The 21,694-nt window shown below is 41.3% G+C and overlaps 2 protein-coding genes across 7 annotated transcripts in view; one reads left to right on the top strand and one right to left on the bottom strand.

The window, feature by feature from the left end:
- Nucleotides 1-364: 364 nt before the first annotated feature.
- On the bottom strand, nt 365-18,027 carry LOC5510790 (gamma-aminobutyric acid receptor subunit beta-1). The gene is made up of 10 exons (XM_032379990.2): nt 16,851-18,027; nt 14,894-14,975; nt 13,938-14,023; nt 12,972-13,039; nt 11,841-12,058; nt 9,884-9,966; nt 9,025-9,156; nt 8,122-8,336; nt 2,931-3,245; nt 365-1,553 (listed from the first exon to the last, which is right to left on the bottom strand). Exons 2-10 carry the CDS (start codon nt 14,962-14,964, stop codon nt 1,305-1,307), a joined length of 1,437 nt encoding a protein of 478 aa, XP_032235881.2. The 5' UTR covers nt 14,965-14,975; nt 16,851-18,027; the 3' UTR covers nt 365-1,304.
- A 1,682-nt stretch (nt 18,028-19,709) lies between these two features.
- Nucleotides 19,710-21,694, top strand: part of LOC5510798 (adhesion G protein-coupled receptor L1) — a 41,160-nt gene continuing 39,175 nt past the window's right edge. For 4 of the 6 annotated variants that reach the window (XR_007306740.1, XR_007306741.1, XR_007306739.1 and 1 more), the window contains exon 1: nt 19,712-20,076. Coding sequence is in view for 3 of the 6 variants with exons in the window: in XM_048722713.1 (XP_048578670.1) it covers nt 20,022-20,076 (55 nt within the window). In the remaining 3 variants the exon portion in view is untranslated. Of the gene's footprint in view, nt 20,077-21,694 lie in introns of all 6 variants that reach the window. The other 2 variants (XM_048722712.1, XM_048722710.1) reach the window with 2 other exon arrangements.

Here is a 21,694-nt window from a genome sequence, read left to right as displayed (position 1 = left end):
AGGCTTTATAGCTTTATTGTCTACAAATAGCACCTCTTTTGAGAACCGAGTGGACCTTCGGCCGTTGTAGGGGGGAAGGGATTCGTTCGCACCCCATGCACCCCCCCTGGGTACGGGCCTGCGCTTATTCCGAGCAATTTGTTACGTAAGCTATTGATTGATGTTACCATGGAGATGGTGTGCTTGCCCGGAGAGAGCGCGCCGAATTTGTAGAGCTCGGTTGTTGAAAGTAAAAGCTAGTGTTGGGTTTCAGAGTAGCGCTCGGAAATGTGTCTTCAGGACACAATTAGGGAAGAAGGTAATACTTTCCACTCCTCGGTATCCCGCTGGGTCTTTCTAACATGGCCATATAGTATTAGCACAGTTGCATATCATTTGTTTATGACCTAGTATATGTATTTTATTAATCCTGAAGCTCAAAATTTAACAACATAAAATACATGTTATTATTGAGTTATCTAGACATTCCTTATCTTTCAAACGCGTTTATATTGTCAGACGATCTCGATAATGGTTATTGTCTAATATAATCCTAGTCATCTATCTACCCTCTATCCAACCCCTCTATCCAACATATGTTGGGAATATGGTACGTACGCATACACAGTGCTGTAGCAGGTGGGAGGGGGGGAGAGACGACACAGAAATATCAAGAAAATATTAGAGAATTTTATAAAGAACCTAAATTTTCCCCAAGGCGGCTAGGGTCCTGTCCCGAAAAAGGAATAACAGTAAATTGGCCTCGAAAATGTTATTCTGCGTTAAAATTTATATTTAAAAACATCCTCCTCCTACTATGTTCCAAATGCTTTATAACCAAAATTGAGATCCTTCCCCAGGCGACCTTTTTGTGATGAAAATATAACTCATTTAAACTTATCTTGATTCCTTTAGTCTTACAAAATGAAAGTTTTAGGATTATGTGGTTAGCCTCCTTCGCATGCACCCTTTTTGCCCAGAAAGCAGAAAAAAAAGAAAAACAGGCGCTAGGGGTTCCTGTGGCGAACGCGAGGAGCTGAGAACGAGTGCATTGTTCTCCCCCCTTAACAAAAGGATTTGCCGACCACAGGAAACCCGTGAGGTTTTAAGATAAATTTTCGGTTTCCAACGCTTAGTGACTCCTGCGGAGGAGGCTAGGCTATGGCATTTCAGGTTCTTTATTTCAAAAGCTGATCCGTGAGCATAACAATAAACTCCGGACACTTATTTTGATTGCTAAAAACTTCACCTAATGGGATTTTAGGGTAGTACTCAGGTATTTCTGGTAAATCCTTCCAACTCCGGCATAGTTTACTGTCCCCTTTTTAACGGTACGTAAAATAGTATCCGATGTTAAATATCATAAACGACATCGGGAACAGAACCCTTGCAAATCGGTCGAATATGTCCACGCTTTTGTCATGTGTTTGCAGTAAAGGAATCCGTATTTTCCGTATCCATTCCAGGATCCTAGTTCTCCGGGGAACTTCTGCGTAGGGGCTGTGAGAGATTGCAGGCCCTGGAATCATCTGGGGCTGCTGATGAGCGGGCTGATAATGTGCCCCAGGGACTGGCTGAACAAAAAAAGGAATATTATAAATTGGACTCGCTAAAAATTTATAGCGGCGTTGTCACCAGTTTACTCCCGACGGACACCTCGACGGACCTCTAAATTACCAGTCACATCCTCAACGAAACAGACACACTGCTTTCACAATTTTGAAGTATTTTTCGCGTTTTAAAATCATCGAAGTTTGTTACGTAATCGACTGGAAGTAAACATGCGACATTGACGCTTTAAGACCTTTATTTCGTGCGCAATAAATGCCGTCTAGCGTCGCATCATCTTGGCACTGTAGAATAGGAATTTTGCCTTGTTGGTGTGCGGTGGTGGTGGGCGTTATGGTTATGATGGTGGTGATGATGATGATGATGATGATGATGATGATGATGATGATGATGATGATAGTAGTGATTGATAATAGTGATAGTAATAAATGGATTGACTTGAATCTACTTACTCCTCGCCTCGGCGGTGGGGGTGGTGGGCGTGATGGTTATGATGGTGATGATGATGATGATAGTAGTGATTGATAATAGTGATAGTAAGAAATGGATTGACTTGAATCTACTTACTCCTCGCCTCGGCGGTGGGGGTAGTGGACGTGATGGTTATGATGGTGATGATGATGATAGTAGTGATTGATAATAGTGATAGTAATAAATGGATTGACTTGAATCTACTTACTCCTCGCCTCGGCGGTGGGGGTGGTGGGCGTGATGGTTATGATGGTGATGATGATGATAATAGTAGTGATTGATAATAGTGATAGTAATAAATGGATTGACTTGAATCTACTTACTCCTCGCCTCGGCGGTGGGGGTGGTGGGCGTGATGGTTATGATGGTGATGATGATGATGATAGTAGTGATTGATAATAGTGATAGTACTAAATGTATTGACTTGAATCTACTTACTCCTCGCCTCGGCGGTGGGGTGGTGGGCGTGATGGTCATGATGGTGATGATGATGATGATAGTAGTGATTGATAATAGTGATAGTAATAAATGGATTGACTTGAATCTACTTACTCCTCGCCTCGGCGGTGGGAGTGGTGGGCGTGATGGTTATGATGGTGATGATGATGATAGTAGTGATTGATAATAGTGATAGTAATAAATGGATTGACTTGAATCTACTTACTCCTCGCCTCGGCGGTGGGGGTGGTGGGCGTGATGGTTGATGATGATGATGATGATGATGATGATGATGATAGTAGTGATTGATAATAGTGATAGTACTAAATGGATTGACTTGAATCTACTTACTCCTCGCCTCGGCGGTGGGGGTGGTGGGCGTGATGGTTGATGATGATGATGATGATGATGATGATGATAGTAGTGATTGATAATAGTGATAGTACTAAATGGATTGACTTGAATCTACTTACTCCTCGCCTCGGCGGTGGGGGTGGTGGGCGTGGGGGTTCCAAGTGTACTCTACTCGTTCTCAAGGTCGCGGGGTCCTGGTACGAGGAGTACCTGACCACACTACCACGTGACTGTGTCGAGGTGGCGGAGCAAGGCCTGTAAGGTATCCCGGATGTAATGGTCTCGATATCCGCGCGTTTCTTGATCTTGCCTCGTGCATGCTTTAGCTTCTTGCTGTCACTATGCATTAGGACCGCGATGTACTCTAAGAGGGTACCGAACACGAAGATAAACGAGACAATCAAGTAAAGGTCGATCGCTTTGATGTATGATACCTGGAAGAAAGGCATGGAATACTGTTGAATACTAAAAATAGCTGCATCAGCAGAGCTGAGCAGGCCCAAGCCCGTAGCCAGAGGGGTGGTGGTGGTGGCGAGGGGGGGGGGGGGGGGGGGGTTCGGAAGAACCACTCCACTCGACTGGAAGGTCCGCTGTGATGAAGGAAAATTGAGTACCACTGCGAGCTAGGGCGAGCTACCTAGAGAAAATGGTCCGCTAAACGGACAAGCCACCCCCTCACCCCCCCCCCCCTTCCCCCACCACGCTCAAAATTCTGGCTACGGGCTTGAGGCCTCGAAATATTGGGAGGGGGCACGATACATGAAAGAAAATATAGGGTGCACAGCCACGCCCCTACTGGTCATTCTCTTAGTATGATGATATAAAGTATGATGATAAAGATAATTGTAGTGATAATGATTGTGTTATTGTGGTATCATTTTTTAAATTAGGTGATCTCTGTTCAAAAACATCGATTAAAACATGTTTTAATGTAAGTTGCTAGCTTATTACTTATTTCTACAGGATTTATCTTCCTTTCGTTTCTGTTAGTAAATATGTATGTTTAGCAGATGCTCTGCTCAAAACCAAGCGTGGAGTGTTATTAAAACGATCTCCACGATGCAAGAATTAAGAATTGAAACAAGAATCTCATCGAGGCCTTGACATTGTAAAATATGGTTTAAAAAGATGGTAATGATTGCGTATTCCCTTTATAAATCGCAAATGTGGCAGAATAAATAAAATGATTTGTGAATCTAAACAGACTCTACCTCTTAGATGAGATCATACCTTCGGCATTCCTTATTGACCCCATAAGTGCGACAGTCGTTAGGACTTCGTTATAGGGGACTTGCGCTTAGAGATCACCTGACCTTTTTGGGTGGCAAATTCAAAACAAAATTATCAAACGAAAAAATCAGAAATGAATGCGCCCGTCACACCAGAGAACGACGAAGAAATAAAATATCTTTAAATGAAACTAAACCCTTTCTGAAAAAAGAATTCTGTTTCATTTTTGTAAGCGCTGAATAAGGTGCTGTTTTTGTTGTTCTCTAAAAGGCTGAGCGCACGCTAGTTTGCCACCCAAACAGTCACGTGATCTTTTAGCGCAAGTCCCCTATTCCCAGATGAGATCATACCTTGGGCACAGAATTCCTAAGTGACCCCATAAGTGTGACAATCGTGAGGACAGTCGTGATCCCAGATGAGATCATACCTTGGGCACAGAATTACTAAGTGACCCCATAAGTGTGACAATCGTGAGGACAGTCGTGATTCCCAGATGAGATCATACCTTGGGCACAGAATTCCTAAGTGACCCCATAAGTGTGACAATCGTGAGGACAGTCGTGATTCCAGATGAGATCATACCTTGGGCACAGAATTCCTAAGTGACCCCATAAGTGTGACAATTGTGAGGACAGTCGTGATTCCCAGATGAGATCATACCTTGGGCACAGAATTCCTAAGTGACCCATAAGTGTGACAATCGTGAGGACAGTCGTGATTCCCAGATGAGATCATACCTTGGGCACAGAATTACTAAGTGACCCCATAAGTGTGACAATCGTGAGGACAGTCGTGATTCCCAGATGAGATCATACCTTGGGCACAGAATTACTAAGTGACCCCATAAGTGTGACAATCGTGAGGACAGTCGTGATTCCCAGATGAGATCATACCTTGGGCACAGAATTCCTAAGTGACCCCATAAGTGTGACAATCGTGAGGACAGTCGTGATTCCCAGATGATATCATACCTTGGGCACAGAATTCTTAAGTGACCCCATAAGTGTGACAATCGTGAGGACAGTCGTGATCCCAGATGAGATCATACCTTGGGCACAGAATTCCTAAGTGACCCCATAAGTGTGACAATCGTGAGGACAGTCGTGATTCCCAGATGAGATCATACCTTGGGCACAGAATTCCTAAGTGACCCCATAAGTGTGACAATCGTGAGGACAGTCGTGATCCCAGATGAGATCATACCTTGGGCACAGAATGCCTAAGTGACCCCATAAGTGTGACAATCGTGAGGACAGTCGTGATTCCCAGATGAGATCATACCTTGGGCACAGAATTCCTAAGTGACCCCATAAGTGTGACAATCGTGAGGACAGTCGTGATTCCCAGATGAGATCATACCTTGGGCACAGAATTCCTAAGTGACCCCATAAGTGTGACAATCGTGAGGACAGTCGTGATTCCCAGATGAGATCATACATTGGGCACAGAATTCCTAAGTGACCCCATAAGTGTGACAATCGTGAGGACAGTCGTAATTCCCAGATGAGATCATACCTTGGGCACAGAATTCCTAAGTGACCCCATAAGTGTGACAATCGTGAGGACAGTCGTGATCCCAGATGAGATCATACCTTGGGCACAGAATTCCTAAGTGACCCCATAAGTGTGACAATTGTGAGGACAGTCGTGATTCCCAGATGAGATCATACCTTGGGCACAGAATGCCTAAGTGACCCCATAAGTGTGACAATCGTGAGGACAGTCGTGATTCCCAGATGAGATCATACCTTGGGCACAGAATTCCTAAGTGACCCCATAAGTGTGACAATCGTGAGGACAGTCGTGATTCCCAGATGAGATCATACCTTGGGCACAGAATTCCTAAGTGACCCCATAAGTGTGACAATCGTGAGGACAGTCGTGATTCCCAGATGAGATCATACATTGGGCACAGAATTCCTAAGTGACCCCATAAGTGTGACAATCGTGAGGACAGTCGTAATTCCCAGATGACATCATACCTTGGGCACAGAATGCCTAAGTGACCCCATAAGTGTGACAATCGTGAGGACAGTCGTGATTCCCAGATGAGATCATACCTTGGGCACAGAATTCCTAAGTGACCCCATAAGTGTGACAATTGTGAGGACAGTCGTGATTCCCAGATGAGATCATACCTTGGGCACAGAATTCCTAAGTGACCCCATAAGTGTGACAATCGTGAGGACAGTCGTGATTCCCAGATGAGATCATACATTGGGCACAGAATTCCTAAGTGACCCCATAAGTGTGACAATCGTGAGGACAGTCGTAATTCCCAGATGAGATCATACCTTGGGCACAGAATTCCTAAGTGACCCCATAAGTGTGACAATCGTGAGGACAGTCGTGATCCCAGATGAGATCATACCTTGGGCACAGAATTCCTAAGTGACCCCATAAGTGTGACAATCGTGAGGACAGTCGTGATCCCAGATGAGATCATACCTTGGGCACAGAATTCCTAAGTGACCCCATAAGTGTGACAATCGTGAGGACAGTCGTGATTCCCAGAGGAGATCATACCTTGGACACAGAATTGCTAAGTGACCCCATAAGTGTGACAATCGTGAGGACAGTCGTGATCCCCAGAGGAGATCATACCTTGGGCACAGAATTCCTAAGTGACCCCATAAGTGTGACAATCGTGAGGACAGTCGTGATTCCCAGATGAGATCATACCTTGGGCACAGAATTCCTAAGTGACCCCATAAGTGTGACAATCGTGAGGACCGTCGTGATTCCAGATGAGATCATACCTTGGGCACAGAATTCCTAAGTGACCCCATAAGTGTGACAATTGTGAGGACAGTCGTGATTCCCAGATGAGATCATACCTTGGGCACAGAATTCCTAAGTGACCCATAAGTGTGACAATCGTGAGGACAGTCGTGATTCCCAGATGAGATCATACCTTGGGCACAGAATTACTAAGTGACCCCATAAGTGTGACAATCGTGAGAACAGTCGTGAACCAAGATGAGATCATACCTTGGGCACAGAATTCCTAAGTGACCCCATAAGTGTGACAATCGTGAGGACAGTCGTGATTCCCAGATGAGATCATACCTTGGGCACAGAATTCCTAAGTGACCCCATAAGTGTGACAATCGTGAGGACAGTCGTGATTCCCAGATGAGATCATACATTGGGCACAGAATTCCTAAGTGACCCCATAAGTGTGACAATCGTGAGGACAGTCGTAATTCCCAGATGAGATCATACCTTGGGCACAGAATTCCTAAGTGACCCCATAAGTGTGACAATCGTGAGGACAGTCGTGATCCCAGATGAGATCATACCTTGGGCACAGAATTCCTAAGTGACCCCATAAGTGTGACAATTGTGAGGACAGTCGTGATTCCCAGATGAGATCATACCTTGGGCACAGAATGCCTAAGTGACCCCATAAGTGTGACAATCGTGAGGACAGTCGTGATTCCCAGATGAGATCATACCTTGGGCACAGAATTCCTAAGTGACCCCATAAGTGTGACAATCGTGAGGACAGTCGTGATTCCCAGATGAGATCATACCTTGGGCACAGAATTCCTAAGTGACCCCATAAGTGTGACAATCTTGAGGACAGTCGTGATTCCCAGATGAGATCATACATTGGGCACAGAATTCCTAAGTGACCCCATAAGTGTGACAATCGTGAGGACAGTCGTAATTCCCAGATGAGATCATACCTTGGGCACAGAATGCCTAAGTGACCCCATAAGTGTGACAATCGTGAGGACAGTCGTGATTCCCAGATGAGATCATACCTTGGGCACAGATTTCCTAAGTGACCCCATAAGTGTGACAATCGTGAGGACAGTCGTGAACCAAGATGAGATCATACCTTGGGCACAGAATTTCTAAGTGACCCCATAAGTGTGACAATCGTGAGGACAGTCGTGATTCCCAGATGAGATCATACCTTGGGCACAGAATTCCTAAGTGACCCCATAAGTGTGACAATCGTGAGGACAGTCGTAATTCCCAGATGAGATCATACCTTGGGCACAGAATTCCTAAGTGACCCCATAAGTGTGACAATCGTGAGGACAGTCGTGATCCCAGATGAGATCATACCTTGGGCACAGAATTCCTAAGTGACCCCATAAGTGTGACAATCGTGAGGACAGTCGTGATTCCCAGCGCAACCCGAGCTGGCACGGCGTCCTTGGAGATCCAGAAAGACAGCCATGACAGCACCACGATCAGGAAGGTGGGAGAGTAGATTTGGATGAAGGAGTACGCAAGACGACGTCTGAACACGAACTTGGCAACCAGATGCGTGTATGTACCTGTACAAGAACGAGATTTCTACTTAGGATATCCCTTTCTAATATAAATAAATAAAAAAAACACAACTAGTCGTGTTCGTGAACCAGAAGAAACACAATCACAATAGTCCATGATATACTTTGCAGACATTACAAAAATCCAATCCCGGCACTGAACTTGGAAAATTTTCTGGATTAACCTCTTGATTTGAATTTGGAGCTATTAGTGGGTTGAGCTTGTTTCTGCTGGGTTACCAGTCTTTGACATGAGACACAAATTCGAGGTCTCTTAACGCATTCACTAAACGTGCTTTCCGTATAAGTTTAGTCTCACGGTTTGGTTCACTTTCTGGATGTTGATATGCCCAAATTTTGAACCATTATACACCTATTCAAATTATATAAAGAACGTTGTAATTGCAAACGGCAAATGTCGATTGGCAAATGGAAGTCCTGGACCGAAGGATACCATGGATCTCATTATATTTCTTCCGAATGCATAAGAATGTGGATCAATCATATGATAATCCATTTATGCCATCAATTTTTGGTTGTGGCATCAACACTTCATATATCTATCTTTTTTAAAGCTTTGAGCATAATTGTAGCAACCACAAACGCCGAAAACGGCGAATGGAAGTGCCAAGACCAAACGCGTTTATGGCTTCTGCTTGTTGAAGTATGTTGTGCTTAGTAACTTGTTGCTTACCGATCACATATTCGACTTGCTTTCTCTCACCGCGTGAATCCTTTAGTTCAAACTCGTTCATCTCGCCGTCAAGTATGATCAGGTCTTCTTTCGCCTTCCAGCGATAGTCAATGTCATTAATATCAAAGGAATCTGAAACAGAAAGAAAGCATTTAAAAAAAGAAGTAGAGGTCTGGGAAATCACACGCTTCACTTTCTGATTATCGAAATGTCATTCCAATCAATTTAACTACCACAGCATCATCACCAACACCATTATCAACATTAAAAATTTCATGATATTATCAATAGACGTAGAATCGTTGCCTCCATTGTTACAATTATCATCATCACCTGTCATTATCATAATCAACATTATCATCATAATCATCACCATCTTCACTGTCTTAATAGCATCAACATAAAATCAGCAGCATTATTTATTCACCTACGCCACCATTATCGGCATCTTAATATCTTTATTATCATCATCATCGCCACTGCCATCTTCATTACTGGAGAGCTTTCAAGCTTAAAATCACTATCGCAGTGACTCTATCATGATCACAATCTTAATTATCATAAACAACGCCCAAAATGAACAACAAATATTAGCGGTAATGTCGCGATACTTTTTCAGTAACTTTATATCACGGGAGCTAAGTACTTGGTCAGTGAATTGTAGCCAGAGGCATTTCGCAATCAGGTTAGAAATATATCATTCGCTAAGTACCGTTTTCAACACAAACTTGGGATGGTTTTATGTTTATTTTATTCAGAATTCGCTGACAAAGTACCCGTGCTTTTATCACTTTCTAAGCTAGTATCTTTTCCCAATAATGCTAACGCTTATTGTGAATGAATACTAATTTTAACTTACAACTCAGAATTTCTAGCACACATGTCTGTTGGTCGAGTGGATACATGCGTAAGTCCATACGGCATGACGCAGATACCGTCAACCTAAACAACAATCACAACATGAGAAGTTAGAACAACAACAACAACAACAAAAATAATAACAACAACAACAACAACACCACCACCACCACCAACAACAACAACAGCAGCAGCAGCAGCAACAACAACAACAACAACAACAGCAGGTCTAACAGCAATAATAGAAACACCACCAACAACAGCAGCAAAACCACCAACAACAATAATGAGACACAACAACAGAAGAACCGACAACAATAATAGAAACAACAACAGAAGAACCGACAACAATAATAGAAACAACAACAGCAACAGAAGAACCGACAACAATTATAGAAACAACAACAACAACAGAAGAACCGACAACAATAATAGAAACACCAATAACAACAGAAGAACCGACAACAATAATAGAAACACCAATAACAACAGAAGAACATACAACAATAACAGAAACAACAACAACAACAGAAGAACCGACAACAATAACAGAAACAACAACAACAAAAGAAGAACCGACAACAACAACAACAACAACAACAACAATAACAGAAACAACAACAACAAAAACAACAGAAGAACCGACAACAATAACAGAAACAACAACAACAACAGAAGAACCGACAACAATAACAGAAACAACAACAACAACAGAAGAACCGACAACAATAACAGAAACAACAACAACAACAGAAGAACCGACAACAACAACAACAACAACAGCAGCAGAAACACCAACAACAATAATGAGACACAACAACAGAAGAACCGACAACAATAATAGAAACAACAATAACAACAGAAGAACCGACAACAATTATAGAAACAACAACAACAACAGAAGAACCGACAACAATAACAGAAACAACAACAACAAAAACAACAGAAGAACCGACAACAATAACAGAAACAACAAAAACAACAGAAGAACCGACAACAATAACAGAAACAACAACAACAACAGAAGGACCGACAACAATAACAGAAACAACAACAACAACAGAAGAACCGACAACAATAACAGAAACAACAACAACAACAACAGAAGAACCGACAACAACAACAGAAACAACAACAACAAAAACAACAGAAGAACCGACAACAATAACAGAAACAACAACAACAACAGAAGAACCGACAACAACAACAACAACAACAACAACAACAACAACAGAAGAACCGACAACACCACCAACAACAGCAGCAGAAACACCAACAACAATAATGAGACACAACAACAGAAGAACCGACAACAATAATAGAAACAACAACAGAAGAACCGACAACAATAATAGAAACAACAACAGCAACAGAAGAACCGACAACAATAATAGAAACAACAACAACAACAGAAGAACCGACAACAATAATAGAAACAACAACAACTACAGAAGAACCGACAACAATTATAGAAACAACAACAACAACAGAAGAACCGACAACAATAACAGAAACAACAACAACAACAACAGAAGAATCGACAACAATTATAGAAACAACAACAACAACAGAAAAACCGACAACAATAACAGAAACAACAACAACAAAAACAACAGAAGAACCGACAACAATAACAGAAACAACAACAACAACAGAAGAACCGACAACAATTATAGAAACAACAACAACTGTAGCAGAAACACCACCAACAACAAAAGAAACAACAACAACAACAGCAGAAACACCAACAACAGCAGCAGAACCACCAGGGATCAATAGCAACAACAGTTTTTGAAGTTTTCATGATATTTTCAGTGTTTTCAGAGTGTTTTTCTGTGTTTTCGATATGGCGCTTGCAAGAATTTTCGTTAAAAGCTTTTGCAGGTTGATGACGTCATGACCAATCAAAAACATTTGCCCAAAAGATATATACCTTAACAATTTAAGAATTTTCCTACCTTTCACTCAACTCGATATCCCCGTCTGGTGTTACCACAATCCGCGTATTCGCCGCGGGTACCTGATGGAACCGTGCGGTCTTTACGTTCAGGAAAAACGTATCTGGGATCCAGAATTTTTCTTTCTGACTACCAGGAAGGATAAACGGCATTTTGGCGGAGTGACGAAGGCGGGGGTCACGCCATGCTTGCTTGAAAAATACATCTAATGAAAACTCCTGCAATGGACAAGATAGCAAATAGAATATGTAGAGAATGTGAGGGAGCAGGAAAGAAAAAGATCGAAAAGGGAGGCGGGACGACAAGATAATGCAAATAAAGAAATATTCAGGACTGGGGTAGAAAGTAAGGTATCTAGATAATGGGCGCAGAATGGTGCGCAGCCGTAGGTATCGTATGAAAAAAAGGATAGTACCTGATAATCCTTCAATAATTTTGGTGGCCTGGGGAGGGGGTTGGGGGGGGGGGCGCTGTCATAGGTATCATATGGAAGCAGGATAGTATTTGACAAAGATTTTGGTGGCCTGGAGACGGTTTTGGTTGCCCTTGCAGAGTCATAGGTACCATAGTATTTGCCAAACCTTTTGGTCACCTTGGGCTGGGTTGGATGGGGAGGGGGTACAGTCGTAGATATCATATCATTCAATCTTGTTTTCTATAAATTTCGTTTTTCTATCTCGTTCGGTCATTTCCTTATTTGGTATTACATACCATATTTGGGAGTCCTCTTCAATCATTTTTTCGCTTTTTTATCACTCTAGAACTTTGAAAGTCGAGAATTTCCACGTAAAAATGCAGGAATTCGTATTTACTACGGATTTGCTGGCAGCCATCTTGAAAATAGAGACTAGTCTCTAACGTTTTAGAATATCAGAGGTCACCCCGCGCTCGCCCCAGGCTCTTTAAGACCATTCGAAAAAAAGACAGCCATTGATTGATATGATACGGAAAACGGATAGCATTTAGGGAACTTTCAATACTTTTGGTGGTCTTGGAAGGGAGTTGGGGGGTGGGGCGAACATAGTCATAGGTGTAAGGTGAAAAAATGTTAGTATTTGGTGATTCTTGTTCGCGCGCAACCTTCGCACCCCCTGTAAACGCCCCCCTGGGTTGGATTCCCGGGTTACCCACCATATCTTTTTCGTAGACCGTGCTGAATGACACAACTGACATATAGACGGAGATGTTTAACGGAGGACCTACAGAATACAAGAGGAACGTTGTCACTTTAGGGACCGTCCAATTATCATCATATATAAAAAATGATTATATGTTGCATTTATATTGCGCTTATATAGTATCGACCATGATCTAAGCCCTTCACATTTTATAAAAAAAAAAGAAATTTGAAAAGCATTGAGAATATTTCCAATCTTAGAATCAGGAACACAAGCTTCTAACGAGCCCACATAGGTTAAAATACTTATGGGACAAAAAACAGATAGATATCTCGACCGGGTGAGATGCCTAATACGCTGACATGCTAACACACTGGGACACCTGTGGTGAGAGGCCCCATACGCTGACATGCTAACACACTGGACCACCTGTGGTGAGAGGCCCCATACGCTGACATGCTAACACACTGGGCCACCTGTGGTGAGAATCCCCATACGCTGACATGCTAACACACTGGGCCATCTGTGGTGAGAGGCCCCATACGCTGACACGCTAACACACTGGGCCACCTGCTGTGAGAGACCCCATACGTTGACATACTAACACACTGGGCCACCTGTGGTGAGATGCCCCATACGCTGACATGCTAACACACTGGGCCACCTGTGGTGAGATGCCCCATACACTGACTCGCTAACACACTGGGCCACCTGTGGTGAGAGGCCCAATACGCTGACGCGCTAACACACTGGGCCACCTGTGGTGAGAGGCCCAATACGCTGACGCGCTAACACACTGGGCCACCTGTGGTGAGAGGCCCCATACGCTCACATGCTAACAAACTGGGCCACCTGTGGTGAGATGCCCCATACGCTGACATACTAACACACTGGGCCACCTGTGGTGAGAGGCCCAATACGCTGACGCGCTAACACACTGGGCCACCTGTAATTCCCAATCATACATATAAATACATACCCCCAAAGTATGGCCTGAGGCGATTGTCGTAGCCAACAAACAGCCCGTCGATGGCATTTGAAATAATGCTGGTGTTTACATCATTCCTGAAAATCAAATAGTGAAGATCAGGTATTAATCACCTTATCAGATTATAAGAGATTATAAGCCTTATAGCCAGTATGCAACTTACTATGGTTTATTAAACATTTTTCACTGGCCCCAGGGGATAACTTCGATATGCTAATTTTTTTTATTGTATGACTAGAGACAAATACAAGCTGTCGAAAAATGGAATCAGAGGGAATACTTGAAGTTTTACGCCTCGGTGTTGTTTAAAGCCCTTCGTCGGAAGTGGCTCTTTCAAGGGCACAAAACGGATATGTTCCGCAGCCCGTTTTTTTTTTCTGGCTCGAACTAGTTGTGCTTGGAATATAACTTTTGGGGCGCTGGAGCGGATGCTTGGGGAAAAATCGTCCCGATCGGTTATACAGTTATACTGCTAGCTAAAAAAAAGCCTAACCAATGCGGGCTGGGAAAAAAAGGAATGGTCCCTCCTGAGAAATATGAACAAATAATTTTCCCCAAAAAACTTTTAAAATCGATATTTTCGACACAGAACATATTCAAACGAAGAAATTTACCATTTTAACGTGTTTCGGGAAGGGGGAGTTCGTTGTGTGGATAATAAAGCTCGTCTAAAAAGAGGAGAAGGCTTCTCAGGCAGCCGTCATACGACTCACGTTTGACCACGGAACATAGCTTAGATCTATTGTTTTGTCGTTGTTTAGGGAGAAAAAACGGAAAATCTGCAGAAAAGCCCTCGGGAAGGCAAGAACCAATTAACTCAACTCACATTGAAACCGTGAATCAAACCCAGAATCCAGTGGTGAGAGGCACATACACTACTAAGTGACGCTCTGCCAACTGCGCCACCTAGGCTCTTTTTGTGTTCCTATGTTCAGTAAGAAACTTACGGTGAGATGGATTTTGCATTTGCTTGGATGATGCTCTCGAAGATGATTAAAATGAAGCAAAGTGCAACCATTATGCTGCTCTCTGCATAGTAAACAAACAAGCTTGAGGATGCATCCCCATTGGGAGGGTGGGGGGGGGGGGGGGGAGGGGGGATTCCCATATATTTGCTATATAGGCACAGTAAGTGCATCCAGTTGGTTTGTGGCTCTCTGCATAGTAAACAAACAAGCTTGAGGATGCATCCCCATTGGGGGGGGGGGGGGGGAGGGGGGATTCCCATATATTTGCTATATAGGCACAGTAAGTGCATCCAGTTGGTTTGTGGCTCTCTGCATAGTAAACAAACAAGCTTGAGGATGCATCCCCATTGGGAGGGTGGGGGGGGGGGGGGGGAGGGGGGATTCCCATATATTTGCTATATAGGCACAGTAAGTGCATCCAGTTGGTTTGTGGTCTGTTTCTCTTATGCCTAGTGCACACTAGCGACATATCGACATAACGACATGGGCGCGCGCACTCTTATCTTCGGCATAAAGATATGGAAATAATGACATAAGAGAAAAAACATGTTTTTTCTTTTATGTCATGGTCTGAACTTAACACTGTCGCCTTAATTCAGAATGACGACACGTGCTCGTCCTTCGAGGGCGGATTCAGGGAGGGGTGGATTGGGAAGAAATCCACCCCCACTTTGTCTGAGGGCCGGAGGTACTGTTCATTTGCCTTCGCTTGCTTGATTTTGCTGACGTGACAAATGCAATTCAGCTTGAAGTATTGTCAGATCTATGTGACCTACCATAAACCACTGGATCAGTTGTAAGCCGTCTATCCGGCCATTATCCACCCCCATTTTAAAATTCTGGATCCGCTCCTGTACTTTTACTCTAAATTTTTAGATCCGCCTAAGTACACAGGTGCAAAATAGGTATGGATCCCCGCCAGAAGTGAATGAGAGATTTTTCTTATTAAAGGTTTTGATTGCAACCACAACTGTGAAATTCTGGATCGTCTCCTTTTAATAAAATTTATCATTGTTGCGCTTTTATTTTTGAGAAATAAAACTTAATAAAGAAAACAGGCTACAGCAGATGATGTGCTGCAACCAGCGTATTAATAAAATAGGTATTGTAATGAGATAATGTGAGTAATTTGTTTTAGTATAAAAAACCATCAGCCTATTTTTATTTTCATGTCGGCAAGTATAATTATCATTTGCCGAAACCCTCTGCTTTATAAAAGCCAGAGCATGAACAATTATGGACAATATTAGAAGAGAACCCCTTTTTAGAAAAAACTTTTTAGAACGTCCAGCCTTAGATTTCACCATAGTTAACTATGATTTCGCGAAATTTTAAGAACATGCTAAGAACATGCCGAGGCTCAGATAGCAGCAAAATATTGTTTTGTTAGTTTGATTTGTTCTAAAATACAGCATCAGATTGTGCTCATAATAACAACCATTAATATTATTGCTTTTGATAATCGTGATAAACAACGATCATAACACTGTGATAACTCATAGTTAACTCATAGATAACTCTGATTTAAAGCACGGCCCCAGCGCACACGGTCGGAAAAACTTCACGCGTCTATCTCGCGAGGCCATTGCTCACAGTTCAAGCTTGTCACAGTTTACTCGTGAGACATGTATTCGTTCGATCGACTTTTGCACACTGTGAGTTTTCTGCCACGCAAAGCATTGAGCAAATTTTCATCAACATCAAGTGCGTCGGGATTAATGGGGGGGGGGGAGTTCTCGAAAAGAAAAATTTTAACGCATGATTTTTGGTTTTCGTGACTATCCCACATTCGAATTCTAAAGCTTATTTTGTTTGCATTCATTGTTGAGATTTTATATAAATCAATTATTGTATTTTCTTAAGTAGTTTAAGTTTGATGACTACTGTAAGGGTTCCATTATTAAATAGATAAAAGCAATAATGAATCGTGTCTTACCTTTCCTTTCAAACACTTCAAACAGTTTTCAAATTGTACATTCAGTTCTGTAAACTTTGATTATGCTGCAGTAAAATTTGTTAGTATTTTTCCCTGTACTCTTACCATTAATAATAGATTTGCTTCAATAATTATTGTTTGCAGCCTACAATTAATTTCCCTTTCTTGTCTTAACACCTCAGTTTTCTTTGTTCTTATTGGATAAAAACTCTGCCATTATTTTTGTGACCAACCAGGAAATAACGTTCATAATAAATTAAACGATCTCACTCAAATGCATTTATACACATTTAAGAGCTGTACTTTATCTAATTGGCAACATAATAAAAAACAGCATCTTATTTGACATGAAATTTTTCACAAGTCCCTAGGCGCTTATTGCTTCCAAATTTCTTTCAAAGGTGGTCATTTGAATTATGAATTTTATGTCGAAAAATAATAACCTTAGAATTCAATAATACATCAAGTTTAGATGGATATTATTGACCTGCTTTATTTTCATTCTTTTATTTCTTTAAGGATCACCCGTGTTTCATTATAAATTTCGTTCATTGACCACTTAATTTCCAAACAAACCACTAAGAAAGCGAACCTGCAAACTAATTTGTATGTAAGGTCCCAATATCTCAGACCATCGGTAAATCAAGCCCTTTTGCACTCAAACTCAAATAAATGTTTCCTCTTCCGGAATTTTTCCTTCATACGTTTACTACTTCTTTTCCCTGCTAACTGATCGAATCTTCGCCAAACCTTCCTCTAATAACTCTAATAACTGGTGTTACACGGGATAACATGCAACAAAAACTTTCGCGATACATTGTATCGTGGGAAGTTTTTGACCGTGTAGCATGGCGAGCTACACAACTTTCCGCATTATTTCACTCGGCAACATGTTGTGTGTTTTTGAACCCGCTTCAAAAACATGCAGCACAGAATGACGAACATCTGGAAAGTTATTTCGTGTAAAATTTGTTTGGCAACATGTCGAAATGGATTCCATACAATGTATCGCGAAAAGGTTTTTGGTGCATGTTAAACTCATCAACACTAGATGAGGTTGGCAATAGGCGCCTCGACGGGGGGAAACAAGCGCGGGGTAACCATGGCAACCAGGTCACCATCCCACATCCAACACCTGTCACACTGTAAACCAGTGGAATGTTATACTTACCAGAATCTTGGGACGGGTTGGGCGGGAAACTAGCCTGGGGGGGAGGGACTTCGAAAAAACTGACGGGGGTGCTCGACAGCAAAATCAATTTTAACCCCAAGGGATGACAATGGCGTGGTCAACAACAATTCTACCCCTAAGAGATAGCACATTGGGTGTGGTCGAAGGAATTTTTAACCGTAAGAGATAGCATAAAAAATGCCCGTTTTAATTGGCTGACGGATCATGTATTGTTATGTTAACGATAATAAAGCTGGACGTATCAACCGATCAGTTGATTTGGGATTTATTGTAAATACGTTTCGAGCGATTGGGCCACCATTAAGCGTGAGACACCCTAAACGATAAACGCGGAAAACTAAACGCTGAAACCATAAACGCAGAATCGGAAAAATCAACCTCCCCCGTCGTGAAAACCCCTAAAAGATAGCAGAATGCGAAAAATCCTAAAACATCCCCTTAGAGATAGAGTTGGTAAAAATTTTATACCCTAAAAGATAGGTCGAGCACCCTGTCTACTTTTCTGGAGAGTCCCACCGGGGGTGTACGCCTGCAAGAAACCAGATGAACACAGAGGATGGAATTCTTTTGATAAAAAGGCCAGTTAAAAAGCGAACTCGGAATTGTCAGAATGAACTAGAGTCAAGGGATTCCAAAATTATTGTTATATAGCAACTCATCCAAAATCCCGCATCTGTTTGTAGGATACTCTTAAACGGTTGTGTGATCTAGCGATTCTAGCCAATGCAATTCAAAAAGTCACGTATGCATGTGAATATTATTAATTTATTTCTATTTGCTCCAGCAGTCACGCGTAAGAGTCCCGTATGTTCCAGAGCTAATGTATGACGTCATAAGCAATCTAGGAATATTTTCTTGATACTGATCGATTAAAAACGCCCTTAAACGCGGGGAGTGCTGCGTCACATAATAAAACGATCGTATTTCTAGCTGTTGGGTTTTCAGAAGTTTTTTGTCACAAAGAAATTAAAAAGAAACTGAAAAGGTTTGTAAAATGTGTCTTCAAAACTAGCAGTTTTCTATAATTTGTTTAAAGGATTTAATGTCGCTTTTCAAATAATGTGACATTTAATGAATATTGTCATTTTAAGAATATTTTTATTTTGAACATTAAAGAGCACAATTATAGCCCTATACGTTTTTTCTTCTTTTTGTGTTTAAAAGGCGAAAAAAGGAAACGTGGTTTTGGAGAGTTTTGAATAAAGCTTTTAGCTTTGCTTCAGTCTTTCGTTCTATCTCTACCCACAACAGGAAAGTGGTCTAGACCAATTCCCTCCATTTCCTTCGGTCTCCGACACCATCTTGATGGCAAAGATTTCACTCATCACAAAATAAAAGCAATAAAAACAAATCAGTAGTCATAGTATCATTTCATATCACTATCATTCATCTTTTTTTAGATCCGGTTAAGACTTTTTTGGAGTATCATTTTCCCTCAGGTCATAAGAATTGTCGGATGCGTCGCTCATTATACAGTCTGATACACTCTTAGTCCATTTCAAAAGGTCTCACCACATAATCTCCGAGAATGCGGAATAACCCATCGAATAACAAATCCACAGTTTGATTTATATGGTTATAGTTTAATGGGGTCTATTTTTGTTTCGAACTTAATCCCTTTGTGCGGTCCAATCACATAGAAGCGCTCCTTGTTTTACCAGACGTGCATAAAATGATGTCATTTTCCAAATGACAGAGCGCAAAACTAAATCAACGTTCCGTTAAAAGGTGGTACGAACATTGTTATTGATTCTTACAGAGCAATTATTACCAAAGTCAACAATCCTTGGGTCTCTTTGGAAATTGCGGAATTCTTAAAGCTATTGTTGGGTTTTAGCATCGGGTGCCAAGCTGACAGGAAGCTGGAAGGAATTCAAAATCTCTTAGTTTGCTTGAGTCAGGGACTTGAGTTGTCGACTTTTGAAACTGCCTTCGAAAATCACGACGTACTTTAAATCCAACCTGTTGATGGACTGGAAATGATCATGCCGGGAAGAACAAGTGTTACTCTAAGATTCCTTGTGGCTTTTATCGGTAAGTATTAGCTAAAACCCACAGGTATTGCTGGGAATTGAAGTATGGACAAAAACCTTCCCATATAAGACAAGCTCAATGTTGCGTAAAACTAAAAGCATTATGACAATAATAAACACAACTAGCTGAACCAAACACCTCTATTCACAATATGAAGATACCCTCAAACGTTCGTTTTTGTTACCCAAAATGAATTCACCTGGGCTACCTACACATTGCCTTAGGAATTTATGCAATTAGCAATTATAAGCTTCGTCTTCTCGAATATAAAAAAGTGAGTTTTTATCACTATATCAGAGAAAGAAAATATGTTTTGTTCATTTTTCTCCTCTTGTTTATTTTTCATGGCTCGTGTATTTGTTAAGAAATCAGAAACTTTTGTGTCCATCGTTAGATCAAATTATTGTGCATAAGATATTGCACATATCCTAGCAAATCCATAAAAGTGCTTCGCTAAAATTAAAAGAAAATGGAATATGATTTTATATAAATCTGAAATAAAGAGCTCTCAGGATTTTGCACACTCTAGAATAAGGTGGATATTAAAAGATCAAACTTTCTTTTGGTATCTGAATTGTTGGTATCTTAATGCAGGACTGAAATTTCTGTATGAGAACGATCTGTCCTTTGGGAGCCGTCTATAGAAAACAGAAATTGTCGGAAGCTTTGTGCTAACACAATGCAAGCTTTCTGAAAAGGAAACACATTTAAATTGGCCTTATTTATTGCTAGCTTAGCTAGCAATAAAAAAAACGTTCAATTGCGCTTTTGACTTGGTTATATTATTTTCATATAAATTGTCGCATTTATTTTTTTTTAAACCACCTCAGTTCGATTTATTTTGCCCAGCAGCTCTAGTGTTGAGTTATAGGGGAAAATCGAAAATGGAATTGTCTCTAGGGCTACCAACTCAATTCACAAACTTTTTGATCACCTAATAACTTTTTGCAAAGTAAATATACAGTTTAGCAACGTCATAAAATCCTTCCTTTTTTAATTATCGGTGGCTTTTAAAGTCATGGAAAAGGTTCGAACATGGAAAAGGCTCGAACTTGTCTCATATTCATGACGATGCCCAAATAACAGACCCGACAGGACAAATCTAGACTATACCTGTCAAAACAAGTAGCGATCTCAGCAATTGCCGAATGCGCAGACATTAATAAAATGGTGCAAAAATCCCAGAATACTAAAGTTTAGTTCAAAGGAAAAGCTCTTTGGCAGTCAAGGATTAAAGGGATGCAGGCTCGTTCCCAGGTTTGGCCGAGAGGTGTGCGCAGTCATAGGTATCATATGAAAAAGCATAGTATTGACAGAGGAAAAAAATGGCATAAAATTTTCCGATTCTTAATATATAAGCTCAAGATTCCGAAAACAAGGAGTTTCTCTGACCAAAAGCTTAAATTCAAATTTTAAAGAAATTTAGAAGATATGAAATTCAGATATTAGTGAGCAAAGTTGGCTTAATTTCTGATCAGAGCCCGACTTCTCCCTAAAAACGAGGAGAATTCATACTTTTCTTTAAACATTTGAAAATTGCACTTCAAACCTCATATCTTGAAGACGAATCCATTAGAGAAATCCATTAGAGAAAACTTTTTGATATGTTGGTTAACAT

This window comes from Nematostella vectensis, chromosome 15 (assembly GCF_932526225.1).
Source record: "Nematostella vectensis chromosome 15, jaNemVect1.1, whole genome shotgun sequence".
NCBI classification, from domain to species: domain Eukaryota; kingdom Metazoa; phylum Cnidaria; class Anthozoa; order Actiniaria; family Edwardsiidae; genus Nematostella; species Nematostella vectensis.
The sequence above is the reverse complement of the archived record's forward strand: the minus strand, read 5'-3'. Positions and strand labels throughout refer to the sequence as shown.

Excerpts from the sequence above, each read along its gene's own strand:
- LOC5510790 (XM_032379990.2), bottom strand. The coding sequence starts at position 14,964 with ATGGTTGCACTTTGCTTCATTTTAATCATCTTCGAGAGCATCATCCAA. Across the intron at positions 12,059-12,971 it reads CGGTCTACGAAAAAGATATG|GAGTTTTCATTAGATGTATT; the intron begins GTGGGTAACCCG and ends TGTCCATTGCAG. Across the intron at positions 8,337-9,024 it reads GCAAGTCGAATATGTGATCG|GTACATACACGCATCTGGTT; the intron begins GTAAGCAACAAG and ends GTTCTTGTACAG.